Source organism: Manacus vitellinus, unplaced genomic scaffold, assembly GCF_001715985.3.
Source record: "Manacus vitellinus isolate BGI_N305 unplaced genomic scaffold, ASM171598v3 scaffold_44_pilon, whole genome shotgun sequence".
In the NCBI taxonomy this organism is placed as follows: domain Eukaryota; kingdom Metazoa; phylum Chordata; class Aves; order Passeriformes; family Pipridae; genus Manacus; species Manacus vitellinus.
This window is the reverse complement of record NW_021940565.1, coordinates 4,182,646-4,207,261: the sequence shown is the minus strand read 5'-3', so window position 1 is coordinate 4,207,261 and position 24,616 is coordinate 4,182,646. Positions and strand designations below refer to the sequence as shown.

Below are 24,616 nucleotides of genomic sequence, written 5' to 3'. Positions count from 1 at the left end.
ATGTCAAATTAACAGAGCTCAGATGCTAAGCTGTGACTTTTTTGGTGTTGTAGAAGTATGAAGCATCAGTTTTAAACCTAGAAAATAAAGAGAAATAAACACTACTGGCTCCCATCTTTCACATCTGGGTGTTTTCAGATAGTTTCTGAAATAGATTTTTAATAATGCTTAAATGATAAGTTATATCACAGAAGTTTTCAGAAATTTGATTGATAAACTCCAAATCCCTTCAATATGGTGTAGATACTTTTGTTTAATTGTGTATGATACAGAGAGTGCTCTGAGGGTTTTAAAAATTAATTGTGAATGTGCATCCAATTACTATTGGATTTATATGAATTTATAGTGATCGTTTATTTAAACTTTGTAAAGCATCTGAAACAGATTAATTAGTAAAACTGTTGAAAGGCTTGATCAACAGCAAAAGTTTAATTAACTTTGTCAATTAAATGTAACACAGTTTTAATTAAGGGGTTATGAAAGGATTAGTATTGTTATGTTACACTTCAGTCTGTGATAACCCCTACAAGTGTCATTACTGTACATTTCTCTTAAACATTCTAGATTAATTGAAAATTTGTTAAAACCTTCATGGTGCTTTATTAGATAATTATTAAAATTAATGCCAAATGCTAAAATGTTAAGATTTATTGCCTCTTTTGACAATAATTGTGCTGCTGATCATAATCAGCCAGACATCATGTGGACATGATGATTCATGCTATTGCTTTTATATAGTTATCAGAATAATGGCATACATTATTTTTATTGTGTTTGCCTATTATATGTATGCTTTTAACTTCTCCCTGAGCTGTGTTTTCAAACAACCAGGAACTGGAGCTCCCTGGCAGCCATCATCCTGGCTCTTTCCATCTCTGTTTGTGATGGGGTGAAACCAGAACTGTGCAAGATTACAGGAGCACTGAGAGAGTTGTGAGATTCCTTGACCACACGTGTGTTTTCAAGGTACTTTTTTATCCTCAGGTCCCAGGTAGCACCGAAATTTTGGGGTTTCTACTTGCCCTGCTACAAAAGGTGCCACGATCCCACTTCTTCCTCTATGCAGGAAATTTCAATTCTGAAAATGAGAATTAGACTTGCAAGGAAGGAAAATCACTTGCTCTGTTTTTGAGCAAATCATATAATTTCAGCAGTCCTGACTGCTGCCTTTGCTGTGACTTCAGCCAGCAGAAATCCCCGGGTGCAGAAAGGCACCGAGGCTGCGCTGCAGGCAGAAGTTGCGATTTTTCCACTGAAATGTCACCACAAGGTAAGTGGCAGCTGTGGGACTGCCAGAGAAACCCACATCCTCCTTGTAGCTTAACCTCAGCCATCGTGTTCATCTCTCTGCCAGCCATCAGGAGTGGGGAAGAAAGAAGAGAAAGAACCGCGGACATCAAGAGGAAAAACCAGGTGATAGAAGCTGAGTGTGAAAGAGTAGAAATCTTTCACCCTACCTACATAAGCTGTGGTAGGATTTTAACCTCAGTTCACAACTGGAGCTTTCAGGCTACTTAACACCTTTTATTGTCTAAATTAATTGGTTCCTTAATGTAGTTTGATAAAATAGAGAGGATCTCTTGCATAGAGGATGTGATGGCATGTAGAAGGCATGAGCAGAGTTCCAAAGAGGGGGAGATTCCTGGAGATTTAGAGCAGCTCAAAGGCAAAAGCATCAGAAGGATCAGATTAATAACAAATGAGGGGTATCTATTTTTAAAAAAATCTTATTGCTTTCTCCTGTATTTAGAATTATTTTCCATAGTGAAGATTATTTCTGCCCCATATGGTTTAAAATACTTTTTCTTCAGTGTCATGACACAGCTCCTTCCTTACCTAAATATATGCAATAAATCCTCTAATAGCAGTGAATGAGATCAGTGCATCTTGAGACACCTGAAGATTGCACTAGAATCAGATTGTATCTTGCTAGTTTGAAAGATAACCTCATGACTAAGTCCTGTTTTACACATTTACTTGCCTAAAACTGTTTCCTATGCCTACTTTTCTACTTATCTATATTTCACAGAAAAATGATAAAAATTAATGAAATTACTTCTTCATGAGTGCATGGCAACAGTACCACTGATATATTTAGAAAATCAAAGAAAACTAATTAATTGAAAATGCACAAAGGAAGATTTACTCCTTTTTGTTTTCCAAAATGCCTACGCAGTTATTGAACGAGACTTTTCAATAAAAAAAATTGAATTAAATAAACACAAAGAAAATTGAACTCATTCATATTGAAGACAGCTGTATTATGAAACATTAATTTGCTCTGAATGCCAGGAACATTTGTTATAAAGCAGCTGCCTATTTATTAAATATTATCATAACGTGTTATCTACCATATTTCTACTTGTCCTGTTTTGAATTGGTATAAAACATATGTTTAAAAGAGGATTTAAATTTTTTTTTTACAAACTACAAATAAGATAGCAAATGAATGAATAGATGTATTCAAGTGCCCTGAATTTTTTTGGAGGCCATACTTCTCAGAAGAAATCAACAGAAACCAGAAAATCAAAACATTCTGCTTAAAAATGTCAAATTTCTTTGACAAATAAAGCAAACACTGAAAAAACTAACAATGGTGAACTTCTTTATTAAACAGGTAGCTCAAATTTCTAGTATATTCCATCCTGTTTCTTGAATATTTCTCTACCATTATTAGAAAGTATCATGTGCATTTTGCACTTAAGCTGGCAAAGGCAATTCTTGGGTGTGGTTTGTGCAATCATTTTAATAATTAATAATTATCTGTACTGAATTGCATTGGAAGATGTTTATAAATTCATAATCCCTCGGGTATTTTCTCACAAAAATGGGAGCCATCTCTTCTGATTTCTGTCCTGATGCTTCTTCACAAGTTCCTTGTACACTTCTGACCTTAGAAACCTCGGAAAAGAGTCCTTTGCCATGAGACTGTAGATTAACCTCTGAGCATTATCGAAGCAGCTGAGCGTGGGCTCAGAGATATTCTGAGAGATGTCATTTTTGGTATGGAAGTCAATATTAATCTGTAGGAAGAAAGGAGGCATAAAACAAATGTCAGTTTGATTGGAAAGCTGAGATCTGTTTGTGTACATGACATAGTCTGCATTTGAATTTCCTCCCAAATTACCTGACTGATGCAAATAAATTGGAAGCTTATCCCTTCATTTTCTAGCATACTGAATTCTTCATTTTATTTGGCTCTTAAACAGATGGCATGACTGAAAAAAAGAAGGGAAAACTAACTTCTGATTATCTCATCTTTTTGCCAAGCCAAATCCTATGAAATACTGATTACCAAAGACTAAATTAGAAGTGAAGGTACTCAGCATCATTTTAGATTTTGGACCCATGTATTTTGTAAGGATTTTGTGTTTTTAACAATAATAAAATGGATTTGAATCATGTATAAGACATGATTCAAATCAATCATTCAAAGCATACCTGCTAGCAAAGGCAAAAACATAAGTGTAAAAGTTTAAGGTGGAGAACGTGAATTAAAATAGGAAATTTGTTCTTTCACAGTAAGCATTTTTGAAATAATGATAAAATTGAATGCTGTGGTGGAACTCTTTGCAAGTTTGCATTCTCATCATGTTTAGAATACCTATACAAAAGAACAAATGTCATCATTAACATTCCAATATGCTGGAACCTAAAATATGGAAGAAATGGTGCTTATCGTGTTATAAAAAATGGTTAGAGAAAACAAATTATATTGAACATAAATTTCCTTAAATCTTTAGGTAGAAATTTCAGAAGGCAGGATAAACCTATGCTCTGTGTCAAGAATGTGAAGTATAAACCATAATGTCTTTGCTTCACAGAGTTCCACACAGTATTTTTTACCTGGTAAACAATGGACATGAAAATAGAAGTTATGTTCATGTTGAATTGTATTTTCTGTCATTCCTTGAAGTTTGGTTCTAAGCTTTTCACTTGACTCCCATCCTCAGTACCCAAAGTATATGCAAAAAAACCCCCCTATTTACCTCTTTTGGAGCATCAGCTTGTATAAAGTCAGAATAAATCTTTTGGGCTTTCGAGGCGATCTTGGTGGAGGACTTGGTTTTCTTGAAGTCTTCACAGGCCAGCCAGAACTCCACATTCTCCTCACTGAACTCTGACTTCAAAAATGTCCGAAAAGCTGCCAGGCCATCTGGGGAAAAATGAATGAGATGGTGGGTAGAGGAAGATTGAAAGGCCAATGCAGTTTATACATATTTATACACACCCACGTGTGTGTGTGTGTGTGTGTATATATATATGGAACATATATATAGTGTAACCTGTGTGACTCATACTGGTTTTCATGTCAGCCAGCAGTTAGGCTTGAGAAGCTGTTGTGGGGGAAATATAAGGGAGATTAAATAACAGTGATGGTAAGGGGACTAAGAGAATTCTTCTGGTGAGTTACCAATGAGGGAATGCTCCCAACACCTGCCTGCTGTGGTTTGGTCTCTCTAGCACTGATACACTTAGTCAAAAGGGGATCCTGGAGATTTTAGTCTTCAAGAGAATTTGTGGTGTTTAGGAAACTAGAGATTTGAGGCTGACCCTGGTCTAAAAAGTAGAAATTTAAGTCATGTTGTAGTGTGCTTGACCCACAGCTGAGGTTATCTTGCCTAAACAGTGCTTCCACCTCCTTTCAAGTAATGGTTAAGTCTTGGATGGAGAGACAGACACCTCATTACTTCTTTGTTCCACTTTTTTTGCACTTTGGAGGGGGAAAAAACGAAACAAATTAAGGTTTGTTTGGAAGAAACTGCTTTGAAATTAATCCAAATCACAAGCTCTGAGAAAAGAAAGCTGACCCAAGTGTAATTGTGTTGGGTTAATACTATCCAGAAACAGTGTGGAGGCACTCCAGAGTCCAGGCCACAAAGTTACTGCAGGAAAATGAGGCAAGGGCAAGGAAATTTTCAAGTTACATGTGGTTTGGGGTGTCAGGACAGTAGGAATGGCATCTCTCGGAGAAGTGACTTTAGATGTGCTAGAAGTAATAATTTTTTGTTTGTCTTAATTCACTGCTCAACATGTATATTTCTTTGGAACAGGAATACTGAAGAAAAGGTTTGTGAGGTTTTTATTTTAAAAAAATAAGAAAACCGGAACCATTGTACAGACAGTTTAGCAGTTATCTTAGTAAAAAATCTTTCAGAGAACTTCTGCTTTATTAAACGCCCCCTGAGGGCTGGCCAGAAGGTATATTGTGTTTGCAGCTTGGACAAACATAACCCTCTGTCTTTCAGGACAGCAGCTCACCCACCTCCAGCAGCAGCTGGTTGGTTCAGTACATGTGGAGAGCTGAACTGGAGAGCAGTGTGAAAACCTGACAGAAATCTTTGGCAACTGGGTTGACGCATGTTTTTTTTTAAAAAAATATGGTTTTCAATCACTTACCTTTGTTAGCTAGTAGTGTATCCACAGACTCAGACCAGGCCATGGTTTCCCCAGTATTTGACCTGTAGAAACAACATCTATCCTTGAAAATAAGATTTTGATCTTTCACCTGTGCAGTCTGTGGTAGCTAAGGGTCTATGATTTGGCTTTCTTCTTGAGGGAGTAGGCGAGTCATTCATCCCGCCTTACGCACAGGATAACAGAAACTCAACAAAAAGTGTGACATGGTTTTTTTGTGTGTGTAGAGAACCGCCCAGACTCATCAAGTACACTGTTATTTGACACTGGCAACTTGATTATTCAGCCTGGAAATACTAGTAGTGCTTGCAATTGGTGGAACTGTAGTAAAACATAGGAGAGATATTAATGATCTAGAGTGTGTGTTGCATTTCTTCTTGAGTTCAGATGGATTAACTATCAATTTATATGAGACTTTGTGCTTGGAATGACTAGAATTATCTAAAATGTTACGCCAACACTGGTAGGATACATGAGCATTATATCAGTTTCTCAGTGGTATAAATAACTGAGTATACTCATAATTTTAGCTCTTCCTCTGTAACTTTCTGTGAGCTTCTGTTAGACACGAGAGCAAACACTTTGTTCTGTATAAAATGTTACCACTTTTCTTAATTAAAAAAAAAAAACCAAACCCAAAAAAACCAAAAACCCCCACACAAAAACCTCAAGCATTCTAGAATTCTGTAAAAAATATTTGGTATTCCCAAGGGGGGACTCAGACTGCTCAGCTATCAAAACTCTGCTCTGAAGTATACAGGTTAGTCTGAGAGCTGTATTCCAAAGCCATTTCTCATCATCAACAGTAAAGGTATTTTCTAATCGTAAATTTATGAAGAGATTATATAAGTGTCACTATATTAACATAGCTGTAGTTATAATTACATGAAGTTGTGGCAGTGACATCTTTAACAAGCAAGCTTTTTTGTGGCTGTCAATTTACTTGTGTCCAGAGTGCAAAAATCATATTTAAACAAGAAAAAACATGCATGTTTATGAATAGATATAAACACATACATGATGGAAACTGAAGTGTAAATATAGTAAGTCTGTGAAAACAAAAATGAAAAACAAACATAGCACGATGTTGTACTTTGTGACACATTGAGTGCCAATGGAATTAAGCAGCAGAAAATTTGTTTTAGCAACTGTAAGAAACTTATGAAAAATGTAACAAGTTTTCAGGTTATTCAGTAAATGTTTACTAGCTTTCTTGTCAAACAAAAAAGGCAAATGAAAGACCAGGATAAAACAGACAGTTTTGCTTCTTATCCTTATGAGCAATATTACTTGTTTTAATGTTTGCTCACCACTCAGAGAATGATCTCACTGACCTTGTGAGATTTACTTGAATGGGAATGGCAAGCAGAATTGACAAAAGGAATCAAAATAGTCATATCCACTTCAAAGGGGGAAGGAAAATAAAAGCTGTACAGATTATTCAAAACTTGGTCATCCCATCCCATAAATCTCCTACAATTAAAATAGCCATAAACAGCAACTCACTTCACTGGCATTTTTTGTTCCACTGTTTGTTTGTTTGACTGTCACAGGTTGGGCAGAGTTTCTTTTTCTGACTGATCTTCAAGCTGAAGGCAATGTGACAGCAGGAACAGTACAGTTAGCAGGTGAATAACCAAACAGGACAATGCAAATTGACAAACTGCTTTTAATGCTTCCTTTAAACATGGCTTATTTTTTAACAGTGGCTATTCACAACTTACAGTGGCCATAACGTGGTGACTTGAGGGATGAGACCTTGCTGACCTGTGTGGGTGCTGGGGCAGGTCCAGAGAGGGCACCAGAACTGGGGAAGGGTCTGGATCACAAGTCTGATAAGGAGTGACTGAGGAGGTGTTCAGCCTGGAGAAAAGGGAGCTCAGAGGGGACCTTATTGCTCTCTACAATTACCTGAAAGGGGATTGTAGTCAGATGAAGTATATATAATTTGTCTCTTGCTCTTGATAATTATTCTTTCACCCCCAGCTCTTTTCTTCCTCTGTTTGTTCCTTGCTGTCCCTCACTGTCCTGACCAAGTCAAGCAGCCCTACTGATTTTCTTACCTCCCTCCAAATCTTGTCCTGATGCCCAATCCTCTACTCACCCTACCCAGCTTCCTGGTTCTCAGTGTCTTCACTTGATAGAAACAAACTTCCAGTGGTTCAGGAACTGGGATCCTAGCTGTTCCAACTTGTAGAAAAAGGGATTTTTGTCTTCTTGGTTAAAATATTTTACACCAAGTAGGGCAGTCTTATGAGTTTAGGTCCCATTTGATTTCCCTGTGTGGTGCAGTCACATACAAAGCTGTCCCCTGCCTGAGGACAATCTCTCTTATTTTAGCTATGTCTTTCTTCTAAGGTAAGGAAACCCAAGCACCACATGTCATGTTTTGACCTTAGCAATGTTAGTCGGTTATTCCTTATCCTCACCTTTGGTAGATCTGTAAAAAAAGTTTCAGGCCTAATTATCTGATGAACTTCCCATGGGACAAAAAATAGCGAATCTGGTCGACTGTGCTCCAGGAAACTGAAATCAGACAAAAACAAACAGAGAGAGGTGTTTTACTGGGATGAGCAGGAGAACTGAACTGTCTTGCAGGAGAAGAATAAAAGACCAGCTTGTCTATAAGATGTAAGCAGAGAAGAGCTATGATTGCCCTCTGAATATAGAGAAAAAAAAGAATTATTTTAGCTTAATGGTCAAACTGACAAAAGAAAAAAATGTATATAAACAGCCATTTAATAAATTTAGGCTGAAAACCAGAACAAGGCTTCCCAAAGTATTGTTTTTTACAGTCTCCCAGTAGATATTTTTTGTCCTCTCTGCTCCTCTGTACTTTGAAGATAGAGCTTACTATATTTATGAGATTATTTTAAACTGTTGTCTTTGCTAAGATTAGAAATGATGATCCAAGGTACCCCTTCAGTCCTACATATTACTAAAAAAGATTCCTGGCAGTAAAATACAGATCCTTTCTGCAATTTCTTAGTTTTGCATTTACTTGCTTCTGAAAGTTGTAGAAGAGGAATAGAAATATTAATTATCATCCTGATTTCCTGCAGTGCTTCTTGTTTTCCTTAATTGGTTATTTTCTCTTATTTCCAGAGAATGTACTGTGGACTGTAACACTGTGCCAGACAGGACCAAAAGCCTTCCATGCACTGTCCTGGTGAGATTAGCTTCAGCATCTTACAGGTGGAGAGAAAACTTTCAACACCTTCATTTACATCAAATCCTTTGTGACTGATTCAGTTCCAGGTTTGAGCTTTGGTAAAAGAGCATAAACATAATACAAAATCCAACCAATATTTGTTTGTAGAGCTTCTGGCGTGGCAGACTGTAAATAGCTACCATCTGAATTTTCTAACAGTGAGATTGTCTCTTTATCAATTATTGTAGAAATAGTACCTTTTCCCCCTAATGTTATGTTTTGTGATGGCTGATTGATCTTTCTCATGTAGCAAAAAGGAGGTTCTTCTGCAAATATGTACAGGCTTTTACATGCATTACTGTGTCTTGTTGTTTGTTGGAAGGGACCTCGCTTTTAAGTACCCTAAGTTCTCGCTGAGAAATAGTTCAAAATTGGTGTTGAATTTTCAGCCAAGTAATAAAATTCTAGATGTAGGCCTGATGCAGGTTTCCTCCAGATTCTTTGGTGTAATGCCAGTAAAGTCAGTGCAGTTATGAGGACAGGGGTGACACCAAATTAAGCAACACATCATTCTTGGATGATTCCATTTATTTCTCAATGTTTACCCTGTCTCATCCCAATTATTATAGTATTTATGCACCTTAAAACTGGGATCATAAACTGACTTATTTTACATTTTCGGAGCGGTAATATTATTCTTGTTACGTAGTAGTCTCATTAACTCCTGTGAGACTATGAAAGGGAGGGTTGCAGGATTTGTGCCTATTTTTTTTATCATCTGATGATATGCTTTAAAAAAAAAAATTCCAAGCAGTGCAACAGATGCACTTTTTAAAATTTCTATCTAATTGCCTGATGTCTAAATGATAGACATGACAATCTCTTGAAGATTTTCAGTGCTGATAGATATTTTTAAGTCAGTCTTAGCAGCCATAGAATGATGTTAAAACTCAGGAGTTTCTAAATAGCACAGAGAACATGGATACAGTCCAATTGCTTTTGCATTTTATGGGGTACTGATCCCAATTCACCAAACCACAGAGAAGCTATGAGGGATCCTCATCATAGGTGATGCTCACCTTTTATTTTTAGCTATGTTTAGTAATTAGTTTCACTGAGTTTTATTCCTTTATGAAAAGCTATTGGCTTCTAGTGGAATAAGGTATGTTGTTTTTTTGTTCCTCTGACCCACATCTGATTTAGACACTAATCACGACAGAGAGTATAAAACAGTGTTACATGATCAAACTATTGGTGTATTAACCTAGGGCATAATTTTCATTTATATATGTTCCTAGAAGGGCTGCCTTGTACTCACCTGAGTGCAGTGTGAGAAAAGCTCACACTCTCCAGTGGCTGTTTCTGTGTGCTGGTGCTCGCCTGGATCAGGTTCAACACATTAATGCCCTTCAGCACGTGGCCTCTCTTAATTCCATTCCATACACAGGTCTGCTTGGATAGTGTTGTCTTGTATAACTCAGCCTCAGCAGAAAAAATTGTTAATGTTCTGCTGGTCCAAGCAATTCGAGCGCACAGTGACTTGACTGCATTTCTTTTGCTGGGAGAAGCCAAGATGATCTGAGCACTGCTGGCATCCTGGTAACATGGAAACACCTGTCCTACTGGATGCAAATTTATTTTAATCACAGCACTATGTAAATGCCCACCTTCCCATAGCACTGCACAGCATGGGCAACTCAGAAAATAACATTTTTCCATATGAATAACTCTGTGTGTCTGCAGTATGCCACAGAGTTGTTTTGCATAAGAAAATAAGCTGTTATTTTCCACCCAACCAAAGTATGCCCTTCAGGTGAAGTGTTTTGATTTCAAGAACAATCTGTCAAAATATTTTACAGCACTCTTGGCTCCTCATATATAGGATTTCCAAGTACTATTCAAATACAAAGCTATATTGGAAAAAAACTGGAAACAATTCTCAAGAAAATGTGCAACCCCGAAGATTCCCATGTAGTACTAACTAGCAGATTAGTTGGCACAGCTTGTGTCCTGGACGAATATACTGTTATTTACACAGCATCAGACTTCACAAAACTTCATACAAGAAGCCCATCTAGCAGAAACATAAGGGTTGTATTATGACCTTGTGCTTGGAGACAGGTATAAATTGCACCAATGTGCAACGTGGAAGGAGAGGTAAAACCTTCAGTATAAAACCAGAGGGAGCTTTTATGAGACCAGCCTTAAATTATCAGAGTACAACAGATGAAAGATAACAAGACATCAACAAGAAAAAAAGTAAAATTGGAAACAAGCTTGGGTGGTGGATAGAGGAATACATTTCTATCTTCATCACAAAGCCACACAGGAGCTTAAAGGGCATTTGATTGAGGCATTTGACTAAAATGCAAAGAACGGAGTGGGATCTAGGACAAGCAGCTGAGCAAGGCATAAGTTCATGAGCATATGAATCACTGATGGGAGGAAGATGATTTTATGCTATTTTTTTCTCAGTTGAGGTCTTTGGCAATATGCCTGGAAAGGGGAGGGAAATGCATTCAAAGCAGTAGCTAATTAAGGCAGGCTGAGCAACTGGGGACAAAAAGAAGAGAAAAATGATCTGCCATTTGTGAGTTGCATATAAGTTGTAGCATGTAAAGGCATGTAAGAGCCATATTACCAATTGCCTACTTTACTGGAAGATGGAAATTGATCTTCTTTGAGATTAATTTATCTCATATCAATTTATGAAATCTTAGATTTCATTCCTCTTGTTTCTTGTCAGTTCCAAAAATAATCACGTTATTTTTTGTTCAATAACAAATCCACAAGCTGAAGATGACGTGTATTTCCATCTCCCTCAGGTTAAACAAGAACAACAGATCATAATTAAGCTCATATAAAGCATCTAATTAGACTGAAGTATTGAAACAGGAGACAAATCTTTGTGCTAATACAAGTCAGCAGATTGTTTCCCTCATACTTTGCATCTTCACATATGTGAGGAGTAAAGTGCAGTGCTTATGTGGGTAAATCATGGTGTTGGTAAGAGGAACATTTTGGGAGCTCTTCCTGAAAGCTGAATGGCACATATAAAGAGCTGCTACATAAAATAATCCTCAGTAAAAATGCCTGCCCAATAGGCTTTGTGTATGTATTATTTACATTAGGTCAGCTAAACAAGAGGATTTACATAACTATGGCATTGATTCTGCCAAAACTAGAGAAGCCTGACTATGTTCTCTGGTACTGCTCTAAGGTTCATGCTGTAAATATGTCTGTGCAGGGTCAGCCCTGAGTCTGATCAATTCTGGAAAAGTATCACAGACCAAATCTAAGCCTAGTTCATCCTCCAGTACTGCAGTAGAGCACTAAACAGTAGAGCGCTCATTTTCTCTCACTAAAAGGAGCCCCTCTTCTAGAAAAAACCTTTTGCCAGATAATTATGTCATTTTGGTTTATCTTTGTGTCCTTTGCCTTCCTTTCTCTGAGTTTATCTTGACTTTCTTTTTACAGTAGTTCCCATGGTATTAGTCTGCTGTAAATTCAGCTGCGGTTCATAATTATCTTTGAAAAACACACATGCATAAATAGCTACCAGGAATATATTATTTGTTTGTTTTCATTATAAAACTCATAATAGAGACTAGCACTGATGGTTTTGAGGAAGGCCTCCCTGGAGATAAGCAGAATTTTCCATGTGTCTGTGAAATGAAATAACGGGTGCCTGCTGACTTGTATTTATCATTGCAGAGTGTTCTGACTAACAGCTGGGCTTTTGCTAACAACAAAAAAAAAAAGTCTTACTCAAGGTACTATATTTGTCATTTGTCTAGATTTTGGAACAGTATTAAATATGTGGGTTTTTTTCATTTATTTAGTCCATGGCAATCCATCCAAGGTACAGATTCTCAGCTGATAATGAAGGAACATAGCAGGGCAGAATCTAGCTGCAAATGTCTGTGCTGCAAACAAACCCACTGTTAACACTCAGGTGGGGCTGTTCTCAAATATGTTTCCTTTCTCTGACGAAGTTACTAATACATGACACAGGAACATGCATATTTTAAATATCTGAGAACTGGCTTTCATTGTTGGTGATGTATTAGAGATTCCCTAATCACAGAATCATCAAGGTTGGAAGAGACCTTCAAGATCTTCTAGTCCAACCATTAACCTACCACCACCACAATCACCCCTAAACTGTACCCCCAAATGCCACATCCAGACAACTGTTGAACAGTTCCAGCTCCACCAGTTTCCCAGGCAACTTATTCCAATGCCTAACCATTCTTTCAGTGAAAAAAAATTCTAGTATCTAATCTGAACCTCCCGTAAGCAGAAACAGGATAATTTCTGTCAGAATTGATTTCTTTTCAAGCATCAAACAAAGAGCGGAGGTAAATAATCTATTCAGAAAAAGATACTGACTTCAGCAATGATACTGGGTTAGAAAGTTGCCTTCCACTGCATTCATTCACGTGACCCTTTGACAATGACCCTGGAAGTGCAGACAGCTTGTGAAAAACGGAGGCTGTAAAGCTCCAAAGCTGCATCTGATAGTGCTAAAGAGACTGAAATACAATGTCAGTGCTCCTGAGAACAGTTGAATTGTTCCTAAATCACTGTGCCCAGGTTCTGACTGCTTTACACTGTCAGGGAGAGCATGTGCCTGGAGTTTTGAGATCAGGGAAGGATAATGGAATGAACCAGCAAGGATCATAGCCCTCATAGTTACAAACGTGTTTCCTCTCTATTCCCAGGGTAATGATAAGGGCTTGGAGATGGTTTCCAGGTCGTTGTGGCTCAACAACATTTCTTGGTGAGTTTGAATCTTTATGCACAGTAACACTTTTTATTAAAATGGTAATGATTACAGCTAGTATTGAAATTTAAGTGAAATCTTCATACCTTTCTCATCAATGTACTAATGATAAACCGAATCCTGACAACTCCTTAAGTAGATCAGATTTATTGAAAGTTAGTAAAGCAGACACAGAAAAACCCTCAGATCAAGCAGTTCATATACACTCCAAATTAGCAATGAACATAAAAGTCCCATCCTTAGGAACTTCATCTCTTATCTTTCACCACTTACAGAAAGGAGAAGAAAAGGGAGAAAGCTTAAATTCCATGTGAAGCAACTGAAAATAGAAGCCATAGTTACAAAGAAATCCTGCAGCCCCTTGCTAAACCAGTGTTTAAGCTTTTAAGAACTGCCCCATGCTTCAAGGTATGTCTGCATCAATTCTGAAAGAGAAGGACAGGATAACTGTGTGTGCTGAGTATGAAAAATATATGTGATTTCAATAGTAAGGAAATAAAAATGGAGATTTCTCCTTCCTCTGCTATAAAGTATTGAGAGTATATTAATGACCAATAGAAATGAAAGTTATTCTACCTGAGTCCAAGAGATGTTAGTTTTCAGATATACTTGCAAAATGAAAGACAGAGAAAATTTAGAACAAAGTGTAGTAACAAAGGTAGCATACCATGACTATTTACAAATAAAAGTAGAAATATTATATATATATATCTATCTACATGGACATGACCTGATATTTAATGATACACATTGTGTTAAAATAACATTCTTGGCTCTTTTTTTGCTGCTCAAAATTAGAATACAAGTATTTGATGCCAAAGTTAATCTATACAGCATAACTTAAGTACAGAGAACAGACACATGTAATAAGAAAAAAGTACAAAATGTACCCTCAAAAAATTAAATATGTATTTTTATGTTCCCCTTAAAATAGGCAATAGCTACATAATAATTATGCAGTGTCTGTAGTTAAAATTCATGTAACTTTGCATTATACCTAATAATGTTCCCGTGTGTTTTACAGCATGAGAAAATACCACAAATTCTCTGTCCTTAGTGTAGGAAATATGGCAGAAACATAAATATGTGCAAAGACTATGAATATACATGCTAACTGTGATGAAACTCTGGCCTAAATGATACAGGCCCAGGATAAATGTTGGATATTATCAAATGGCATTTTATGCCGCATTTTTATGCAGGAAATTCAGTTTTTTCCTCCAAATATGATCACAGTTTTTGCTTAAGTTTAAAGAAAATACTGTGTGAAAACTTTACATTATATGACTTGCCAATATGTTGCCTACTTCTCTATGAAAATGAGATTAATCATCTACTACAGAACTCTGACCCGGTGTAGGTGCATTTAACTTTGCTTTGCCACTTATTTACACCTGCTAAGGATTTGGATTTTAAAACACATACAGGTAGCTGCAGTAGCTAGATGTTATGAGGGGCAGAGGTTTCTTGTTACCAAACAGTAAAGTCTGGGCGTACACCTTGAAAATCATTGACAGTGAAAGACCGTGACCGCCTCCTAAGGGTAGGACGACTGGGATTTCTCCCTTTAACCAAATTTAAATAAGGATCAGATCTCAGGAAGCGTGGGTAGCTGTCTTGCTCCATCAGCCTGTAGACTGTGTTCTGTGCTGTGTCAAAGGTGGTGATGAGGGGCTGGTGAATATTCTGACTTGTGGCTTCTTTGGTGTGAAAGTCCAAATTCACCTGGAAAATGAGGAAAAGTGTATTTCTTTAATGTACATTCTCGCATTTCCTGAGTTATCATTCATAGCAATGACATTGTACATTGGTGAAAGACTTTTCTGATGAGGAGACCTTGAATCCCCAACACAACAGGATGTAGGCACCCCAGAATCAGTATGTTCATGTTCAGAAATGGCTGTCAGAAAGTCTTCAAAGCTGTGTCACTGGTACAAAGCAAAACAGGTAAAATAGAAGATAAGGTCTGATGCTTGACTAAAAGCGACTTTCTAATAGTGATCTTTGTACAGTTGCAGCTCTGGGGCTTTGCAACACCAAACTAATACAGAACTCCCTCTATTCTCATTTAGGTTTTATGTAGAGCTTTGTCTAATGAGACTGTGTTTTGTCTAATGAGACTGTGTTAGTGAATATTTAAAATTTCAGGGTTTTAAGTAGAAACCCGTACAGTAGTACTGTAGGAAGGTAAGAGTAGGAAGTAGCAGTAGGTGTGTAGTAGGAAGGTGAGAAAACTCTAATAAAATGAAAAAAAAATATTTAAATGGGTCTCTGGAGCTTTATGTTGGAAAGCATATAAAAATTATTATTTATTCCATGTGCTGTTGCATTCAATCCTGGGAAATGTTTATTTGGTATGAGAATTTTATTAAAGTGTCAGGCACTGATTTAAAATGTTATTTTCAAAAATAAGATAGAATATATAAAAAAATTGTTGATTTAGTCAAAAAGTGAGTTCTATAATATGTTTCCTTTTCCTCACTAAGAGACACCTGTCATTTCCATACAACTAGTTAAAACAAGTAGTTTAGATCTAAAAACTGAAGGGTAATTAGTGATGATAGAATGGTCCTCTCATCTAAGATTTTTATGAACCTGTTGAACCGTATGCTCAGAAATTTTTGTGTAAAAGAGTTCTGTGGACAAGAAGTTAAAGAAAAGGTGCAAACTCCTGAGCTGTGTGGTCTGAAATGAGGTGCTGTTGGCTGGTCTCGGCTGCTCAGCTCAACCCAAGGAGGAAGTCTGACCAAAGCCAAGTGCTTAAGGTGAACCCAGCACCCACCTACCTGCAGCAAATTAAAGTATGACACACAAAGAAATTGCTTGGTTATTGTGAGTCAAAGTACAGCTTCCATACCCTGTCCACTCCTTAAGCTTTCCTCCTGCTTATATTTTGAGTATGAGCAGTTGTTACCCGATCATAACTGCCCAGGGATTGATCAATTGGCAACAACAGGTTCTGCCTCAAGCGACTCAGGGTGTTCTTTTTATAAGTAAGGTCCACCCCAAAGGCACACAACAGGGAAAGAAATGAAATGGGACACAAGCCTTTGAAAGTGGGCATTTCCTGGGAAAAGAAGACCTGAATCTTAAGTGTAATCTATGAGAAATACAGGTGGAAATTGTACCATTTTGCAATCAGTTTCTTAAAATGAGAATTACACCTTTTTTGCCCTCGTCACAGGGAAGCAGCAAGTGTATAACTTCTGTTATTATGGAAAATAAAAAAAATAATAATGCAGGCATTGGCAAGTGACTTATTTGATCTGCTCAAACTCAATAGAATTACAGGAAATTGTAAGTCCAGAAGACCTATTGGTTGTGACTTCACTGAAAAATTCATCATCTCCCAACCCGTTCATCTCCTCCTTAGGGAAGGCAAAAATATTCCTCTTGCTCATTTCTGAATCCTTTATAACACACTTAAGTAACATGAAGAAGTTGTAAATATGAAAACTTTTTGCACTGTTACAATATTATAAAAAGGCCTCAGTGTTGGTGAGGACTGTCATATCAACGTATTTTTGTGCTGACAGTAACATAACAAGGATATGCAATTAGAGGTGGTGGAGGTGGAGAAGGGGGAGGGAGTCAATCAAGACAAGTCCATACCTAAAACATAGCTATTATTTTAAAGGATATATTTAATTTAGTAGTTTCTTCTAATCTCTTTTATTCTTTTAGCTTATTTAAAATAAAAGCTTCTGAATCTCTGTTATGTAATAATTTGATAGATAATTAGTGTTTTAAGAGAAGGGGGGAATAAATTTGTTGTTCTGGAGATAGCTATGAATAAAGACAGGTGATACTTCTCCACAAATGCTAGCTGATATATCTCATTGCAACTTTAACATTTACTATCACTTTTTTTCTTAAATATACATCATGTATGTGTGTGTATATATATATATATATCCCAGATTTAAAGATCACTAGGAATCAATGATTCCTATGATATAATATATATATATTCATATAGTAATTTGAAGGGGGTATTGAAAGGAGTATGGAAGACAGTGAGAATTATCTCTGCAGATTTCCTTCCAGAGCTTTGATTTTTTTTATATATCCTTCTTATGCCACCGACTATGTAAAGTAATTATTGCACCTGCTTCTGGTCATGCACTTCTTAAAAGCAGATTTCATCACTTGTGTCAAATAGAGTGTAGAATGAAGAAAGACTTTACCTCCTTTGGAGCATCTTTCTGTATGAATGTTTCAAAAATGGTCTTAGCTTTTGGCAGAAGTTCATGTGCAGTTTTGCTTTTCTTGTAATCCTCACAAGCTATCCAGAACTCGATGTTCTCCTCACTGAACTCAGTTTTCAGAAACTTTGTAAAGGCATCCAGCCCAGCTACAGAAGGGAAAGTTCAATTGCATTAAAAAATATATCCTTATCAAACAGTTACTCTTTTCACACAATCTGTGCAAAGAAGCAAAATAGTTTGTGCTCCCTTTGAATAATATCACGTTATGGATAATTAACTTAACTGCACTTATTTTAAAACCTTTATGTATTTTTTTCCGTTATGATCCTGAGTGCTGTGACTCCCATTACAGAATACTCAGCATCAGTAAAAGTCCACTACCAAGATCTCATAAATTTAGAAAGAGAAGCAAGCAAAACATGTCAATGTAAGTAGAGGTGACAGATTTTATTCCATCTGAATATCAATTTAGGTTGACCAAAACACTATTTGAATCTTCGCTCTTAAGCAAACTGTTCTCCAGTAACAATTTAAAGTGGATGGGTTTCAATATCTTTGTAATTTGCTTTATCCTATTGTTGTTATGCTGAGGACATTTTCTTTCTCAAGTGTGCTTAAATCTACACAAGTCATGCAATTGTATTGAAGTCAACTGTTCAAAGAACACAGATTAGAAAAGCACATGGTGTCCAGCACTGTAGCTGAAACATGTGTGCCCCTCCAGAAGGAAAGGAGGAACATATGTGCATTTGATAATTATGTGAGCAGCAGGCCCTTCCAAAGGATAGGGATCCCAGCTTGGATCCTGTCATGGGTTTAGAAACAAATTGTATCGGAAGGGACAAAATCTTTTCTTAAGTACATAGAACATATCTTGCAATCAGGAATATTTGAGAAATATTCAGATTAGATGCTCCTGTTTATTGAAGGAATTCTTTGCCATCTGTTATATTACTTTGTTCAATAAAATACAAAAGTTATTTTCAGTTATTTTCACTAGTTAACAGCATACTATAACCGAAGCATGTGAGGAGAGCAGAAACACACACTGCTATAAATGACCCATCATACCTAATTTAGGTAACTGCCAGGTCTACTTAAGAGAACAACTGAATTTTATAATTTTCCATCAATTTTCCATCATTTTTCATCAATTTTCCATCATTTTCCATCGCTTTTCCATCCTAACACTCTGCACGGAGAGGAAAAAAAACTACTAACCTTTCTCAGAAAGCAGTTTGTCAAAAGATTCTCCCCATTTCACTGCTTCTTCAGGAGACACGCTGCTTAAGAAACAGAAAGGGATTCTTAAGAATTGTGTATACTGTGTATTTAGGAAGCTGTGGTAATGTGTCATCAGTTACCCTTATGGCTCGGGACTGTTTCACAGAGCCTTTGATTAGATCACATTACTAAAGGAACTCATTCTCTTGGGGACTTCAGAAACATTTTCTTTAATTTTTTTTCCTGACCTTTTTTCCTGCAGAGCTCTACTTTTCCCCTTTTTAAAAAAACATCAGAGCAAAGATTTTTTTTTTTTTTTTTGCTTTGGTGTTTCATTGCTCTACCAGTCTTAAAGGGAATTGAGATCATGGGGTGTTGTAAAACTCCTAAGGGACCCAAGTCTGTCAGCTATTGAAACTTAAGAAATACTTGTGCAGAGGTGTGGTTTTGAGTGCCCTCACTGAGGCTGTGTTACCGCAGTCTGCTTCTGATGAAATATGGAAAATTCAACAGCCTGAAGACAGAGCTGTAGCAATATGGTTTGGGTGTTAGCCTTCTAGGTTAATACCACACATAGTCTGGTTTGTTTACCACAAACATATTTCAGATGTCATGTTACTCTGAGACACTGTGCCTCATTTATAAAACTCCTCATATTCTTCATCAAGCATGTCAAGATGCACGTATTTCGTTTTGATTTCAAAAACTCTCCCCTAGAGAACAGTGAAGAAAGGAAAAAAACACCTCGTTCCATTCACACATATACAGTTTTGGAGAAATCATTTTTTGGTTTTGTGTAGACTAACCCTGGATGCACATCTGGACAGTACTTGGATTTTTAGTAGACAAGAACTGTAGTAAGCAGGAGGTGAGCTGTATCGTGCTAGGACTTAAGTTCTATGCCTGAAGGTGAAGTCAATCTTTATCAACTGCTTTTTGAATATTAATCTTTAGAACCATTTTCATTTGAGGACAAAGCACAGTACGTGGAAAGTATCAATAAGCAACTTGTCTGTGATTAGTTGGTTAGAACAACTTCTTATGGACTGAACACTTCTGGAAGTTTCTGCCTTCCTCCTGGAGTTTTGCAGTTCTGTTGCCTGATTCACACAGTTTGGGCTCCCTTGGCAAAAGCTGTAGGCACATGAAGTTTAGATGAAAGGGAATTCCAATCACTTTGGGAAGGAATTTAAGCCAGTAATGACCTTCATTTTGCACAAAACGCAAAAGGAGGAATTTTTTTATTATTATTATTTTAATAGGTGTCACATGTCTCCTAGCTGAAGTCATTGCTTACAGGAAGGGAATTTTTAACCAAGGAGAGAAAAACAGTTCTTGAGGAGAGGTACAAATGCTGGAGAAGTGAAATCCAAGAAATGAGCATAGGCTAGTAAAGTAGGGGAATTCTGGAGTCAGGGAAAATGAGACCTCGCCACCTTACAGAATTTGTTAGTTATGAGAAGTACAAAAAGTGTGGTTCTCTGAACTGTGTGGACTGGTAAGTCTGGTAACTGCGGGTTCCTATAGCTATAGAAATTATTTTGGTCCTAGTGGAAGATAAAGCCTTATGACTTCAGACCACATACTCAGTCCACAACTGCATGGAATGCTGTAGAGGTTCTTTGTTGGGTTTGGAAACTCCTAGTGCAAGTTTCTGTTTCTCCATTTCTCCTTCAGAATCTGCATCAACCCAGTAGCCTCACAGATCCCCAAAACCTGGATGCAGCAATGAGTTTGTGCAATAATGGACAGAAACCAAGATTTGTTCAGCTTTGCCACTTTCTAAATATGAGAAGAAACTAGTTTAAACTAACAGATTACAGGCTACTTCTACTATCACCCCACTGTCCATCTGCAGTGCTCCATTAAATTCTCTTTCTACTTGTGTTAGTAACTCCCTGTGAAGAATAGAAATCATGAAAGCTCAGTAAATCACTTAAAAAATCTCAAAATTTTATCCCACTCTGTTATTCAAAAAAGAATCATTTTCTTTTTTGTTTGGTTTTTTTCCCATTTTTGGCCAAAAATAATTGTCGCTTCTCTCTAATCTGTATATAAAGATCAGCAAAAATCTACAAGTTTCTCTTCTCTACAAGAACAGATGAATCTGTTAGTCAGGCACCTATCTGAAGTAACATGGTAAAAGGTAGCTGGCTGAGTGAGGCAGTGGTGGTCTGTTAAAAGGGGGAAATTCTTCAGAGAATTATTGTTGCTACTGTATGTTCCTCTGAAAGTGCCTTTACACAGATTATAAGAATGCAGTGATGGCTGTGTATTTGTATGAAATACCCTGGGTAATGAGAACTGTCTGCATACAGACTGCAGGGCAGCTGTGCTCCCTCTTTTTAGATGCAATCTTGGCATGGTTTTACATGTCTGGAACTGAGATGGGTGGGATATTTCCAAATGTGAGCAACAAACTGCCCAGTTATCCAGATGCGTGGGTGCAAGCATTTAGACACCACCTTCTCAGCTGCTTTTTCATGGGTTCTAGAAAGAGAGTTTGGGCCTTTATGTGATTTCTGCTGTGTGCTCATAACTAGTAAGGGCTTGTAAGAAGCAGTTCTGGCCAAAGCAGGCAGCTTGGCCCAAAAGATAGGAACTGTTTAAACAAGGTTTCATCAAGACAAAAGAGCATGGTAAGCACTGAAATGTTCTGAAATGATCTCTGATGGGAAAAAAGGGGCAGCAAATTTTTTAGGCCATGGAGTTGCATTACTTTACATGTTCCTTCTTCTTAGTCCGGACCTAAAAGTGCAATTCTTAATATATTGGTCAGATCTTGGTACCCAATTGAACTCAGAAACTAAACTGTTGCTGAAGTCAATAAAACCAAGAATTTACCCTGCATCTTTATGAAAACATTATAACAGGGGCAATATTACCACAGTGTATAAGCATGAGTATGAATTTTGGAGAGAAGAGTATTCAACCAATTACTGCAATTACTAAGGAACTATGCATTAAGAATTTAACATGCATATGGCATCTGTACAACACAGAATTCTTTGGAAAACCTGCTTTGCAGGGCAGTGTATCATTTTGCTGCAAGCAGTAATTTGTCAGCTGCATTTCCGAGTTGATGCTTAGTCAGTGGACTAAGACAAAGGCTGTTGGCATAAGTAAAGGTTTAAATGTATCTCCAAGTCTATGGGGACCAGTGGTGTGAAAATACTAGTGGTGAGTTACCTTGATGTGCTACAGATATTTCTATAGTGTGTGTATGCTTGGATTAGATTTGTAACTTTCAAATTAAATAGGTCTAGAAAGCATTACTCTGACGAGTCTGAATGCACACACATAGATGCAGGAAATGTTCTGAGTCACACAGGCACTTCTTGGAAGGAATCCCCATCAGCTCAGTCATTTATAATGCTTACCTTGCTGGTTTTGCCACGTTTCCAGGTTTACCAAGATGGTCACTTTCATGGAATTCAGGTTTCTGCAGGAGCAGGCTCAGCCTATTTCTCTTCTGCTTAGCTCTACAACAGATTTGGAGTAGCTTTTCAAGAAACCGTTTTGAAAGTTGTTTATTCCCCCTCAAACATTTCCTTTGACTATTATCTCTGTTTCTGCATCATAGATCCTGCTATTTTCACTTACAGTAATGTTGATGTTACTTCTCCTACATATATTATTCACATTAGTTATTTTTTTCTTTACTGCTTAGCACAAATTCACATATGAAGCGAAGAGAAATGGAAATCCTTTTGTTTTCAGCATGCTTTTAATTTATTTTAAAGAGGAAGGGGCAAAATTTCCCATTAGAGAACACAAACAGTTGGCTCAGCGTCTTCTACTTTTAATGTTTCATAAAGAAAAAAGGAAGTATTGCTTCCTGTCATTTCAAATTTTTGAAAAGAAACCTTCCCAAATCATATTCAGCATTTCTCAGAACTTCTTCCAACCTCCCTTTCCTGGTTTGTTTAGACCATTATTTGATTTGTTTCTTGTTCTTAAAAAAATACTTCTGCAATGACTTAATATTTTATGTACACGGTTTCTAGAGTTGCAGTTCATGAGTTTTCATATGTGCGTCAAAAATAAAATTACCTGTGCCCTATATTCATACCCACAAGCTGCATTAGAGGAAACTTTTATGTAAACAGAACACTCAGATGTTTCGGCGTGACCCAAAAACTTACCCAGGTTTGCTTGCTTTGTGTGGCTCTTCTTTAATCACCGATTTCATGACTTTGTAATAGGATTTGTCCTTTGAAGCAGAAATGTTCAGCTGGGGGAATAAAAGAAGGGGGTTCTCCATCTTCCTTCAGAAATGCTTCCGAAAACCTTCCTCTTGCTCCCTTGCAGTGGTGGCACCCGGTGCAGCTCTCACATGCTGTGCCCACCCGGGGCTGCCCCCGGTGGGGAACGGCGCAGTTTGGAGAGGAGGTGGTGGGAAGAAGGTGGTGGGAAGAAGGTGGTTCTCCACCTTCGCTGCCGCTGCAGCTGCACGTACACTGCGCTTTAAGTAGAGTTCTGGTTTTACATTCGTCATTTAGGGAAGTGAGGTTGCAACTTTGCAAAATGTCCGTCGCTCACGCCGACAAACCACAGCCAGAGAGCAGCTCCGGGGTGCCTGCTTCTGGGAGCTGATGTGCTGCTAGGCTTAGGGTGACACCAACATTTGCCCCCAAACACCTGTGAGAAGTGTACTTAGTGTAGTGTAGTTTCTCTAAAATTAACTTTAATGACAATAATATTGCATAAAACAGTGTTACAGCATCATCTTAAGCTCTTAGAGGGCTTCCATCTGGCCTTAAACTACTCTCCACAGCTCAGGTGCCATGTGCTGGACACAGAAGTAGTTCTATCTGCAGCATGCTGACTTGAAACTCGAGGTTTCTCAGCATCTCCTGCAACACCCAGATGAAGCTGTGGTGGATCATGTATTTTGCAAGCAGAGATTTTAATTTTTGCACCATTCTTCAGAAATTATAACCGCTTTTAATTTCAAGTTTGTACACTAAAAGATCCTTCCATATCTTCTCTATGTGTGGATTTATTTTTACTTGCAATCTCACAGTCAGGATAAAAAAAAGTCTTTAGTTCAGAACAAAGATATGTGACTTTTTAAATTATTATTTTGATAGTAAATAACCCAAAAATTCTCAATTCAGTTCCATAATGTAAAAATGTATTTATGTTGTAAGCTGATCAACACAAATTACTTCTTCACAAACAAGTTTGATGTCAATTAAGTTTCATGGTTTTAAGTTCAACTTGTGTTGGAGATGTCATTGGAACAGTACATCTACTAAAGAAACCTCCTCAGTGTTAACTGAATGAGGTGTTGGAAAAGATTAAAACTATGCAGTAGTTAATTGATTAAGAATTAAACAGTTCTCCTTTTTTTTTTTAGTGCCAATATCTTATTTTGATTATTCAGGTAAGACATTGAGCCTTGGGGAGAAGACATGACCTCATCACCTCCAATAATTTTGTTGAGTTCTACAGAACTGCTGCAGCATTGGTAAGTTCTGATGAGAGTCCCCTGTGACCTCTTTCCTGTGGCTTGCAGAACTAAGGAGGATGGGAAGTATTAATATTCAAAATAAACAAAAAAAAACCCCCAACAACTCTGCCGGGATTCCAAATTTGTGAAACACTAGAAAAAGAAACTGTTATCTATCGTGATTTTTTTTTAAGAGCAAAAAAACTGAAATAAAACTCACATGTGCTACATGTGTGATACAAATTTTAAAACCAGACTGAATGGGAAATACTCAGTGAACAACTGCTTTTGTAACCCAAGAACCTTTAAGGAGCAGGGTTATGGTTTGAACTTCATTTTCAGTTTCAGAGTAGGCTTTATATCACATCATGCTT

The 24,616-nt window shown here is 37.3% G+C and overlaps 2 protein-coding genes across 3 annotated transcripts; both read right to left on the bottom strand.

Moving 5' to 3' along the window:
• Positions 1–2,819: 2,819 nt before the first annotated feature.
• On the bottom strand, positions 2,820–6,935 carry RGS21 (regulator of G protein signaling 21). The gene is made up of 4 exons (XM_008926432.1): positions 6,925–6,935; positions 5,401–5,477; positions 3,990–4,156; positions 2,820–3,023 (listed from the first exon to the last, which is right to left on the bottom strand). The coding sequence occupies exons 1-4, from the start codon at positions 6,933–6,935 to the stop codon at positions 2,820–2,822; spliced, it is 459 nt and encodes a 152-aa protein (XP_008924680.1).
• A 6,551-nt stretch (positions 6,936–13,486) lies between these two features.
• On the bottom strand, positions 13,487–23,094 carry LOC103759982 (regulator of G-protein signaling 18). Of its 2 annotated transcripts, none has more exons than XM_018078998.2 (5): positions 22,933–23,094; positions 22,168–22,269; positions 18,785–18,849; positions 17,543–17,709; positions 13,487–15,080 (listed from the first exon to the last, which is right to left on the bottom strand). In XM_018078998.2, the coding sequence occupies exons 1-5, from the start codon at positions 23,049–23,051 to the stop codon at positions 14,826–14,828; spliced, it is 708 nt and encodes a 235-aa protein (XP_017934487.1). In that variant the 5' UTR covers positions 23,052–23,094; the 3' UTR covers positions 13,487–14,825. The 2 variants fall into 2 exon arrangements, with proteins under 2 accessions (XP_017934487.1, XP_008924679.1); XM_008926431.3 differs by having other exon boundaries at positions 18,785–18,846.
• Between the last annotated feature and the right edge of the window lie 1,522 nt (positions 23,095–24,616).

Coding starts and splice junctions, on each gene's coding strand:
- RGS21 (XM_008926432.1), bottom strand. Junction 4,157..5,400: donor TACACTACTAGCTAACAAAG/GTAAGTGATTGA, acceptor ATTTTTCCCCAG/ATGGCCTGGCAGCTTTTCGG. Junction 3,024..3,989: donor AAGCTGATGCTCCAAAAGAG/GTAAATAGGGGG, acceptor TTCTTCCTACAG/ATTAATATTGACTTCCATAC.
- LOC103759982 (XM_018078998.2), bottom strand. CDS start 23,051: ATGGAGAACCCCCTTCTTTTATTCCCCCAGCTGAACATTTCTGCTTCA. Junction 22,270..22,932: donor CACAAAGCAAGCAAACCTGG/GTAAGTTTTTGG, acceptor AATCTGTTGTAG/AGCTAAGCAGAAGAGAAATA. Junction 17,710..18,784: donor CAAACTGCTTTCTGAGAAAG/GTTAGTAGTTTT, acceptor TCCCTTCTGTAG/CTGGGCTGGATGCCTTTACA.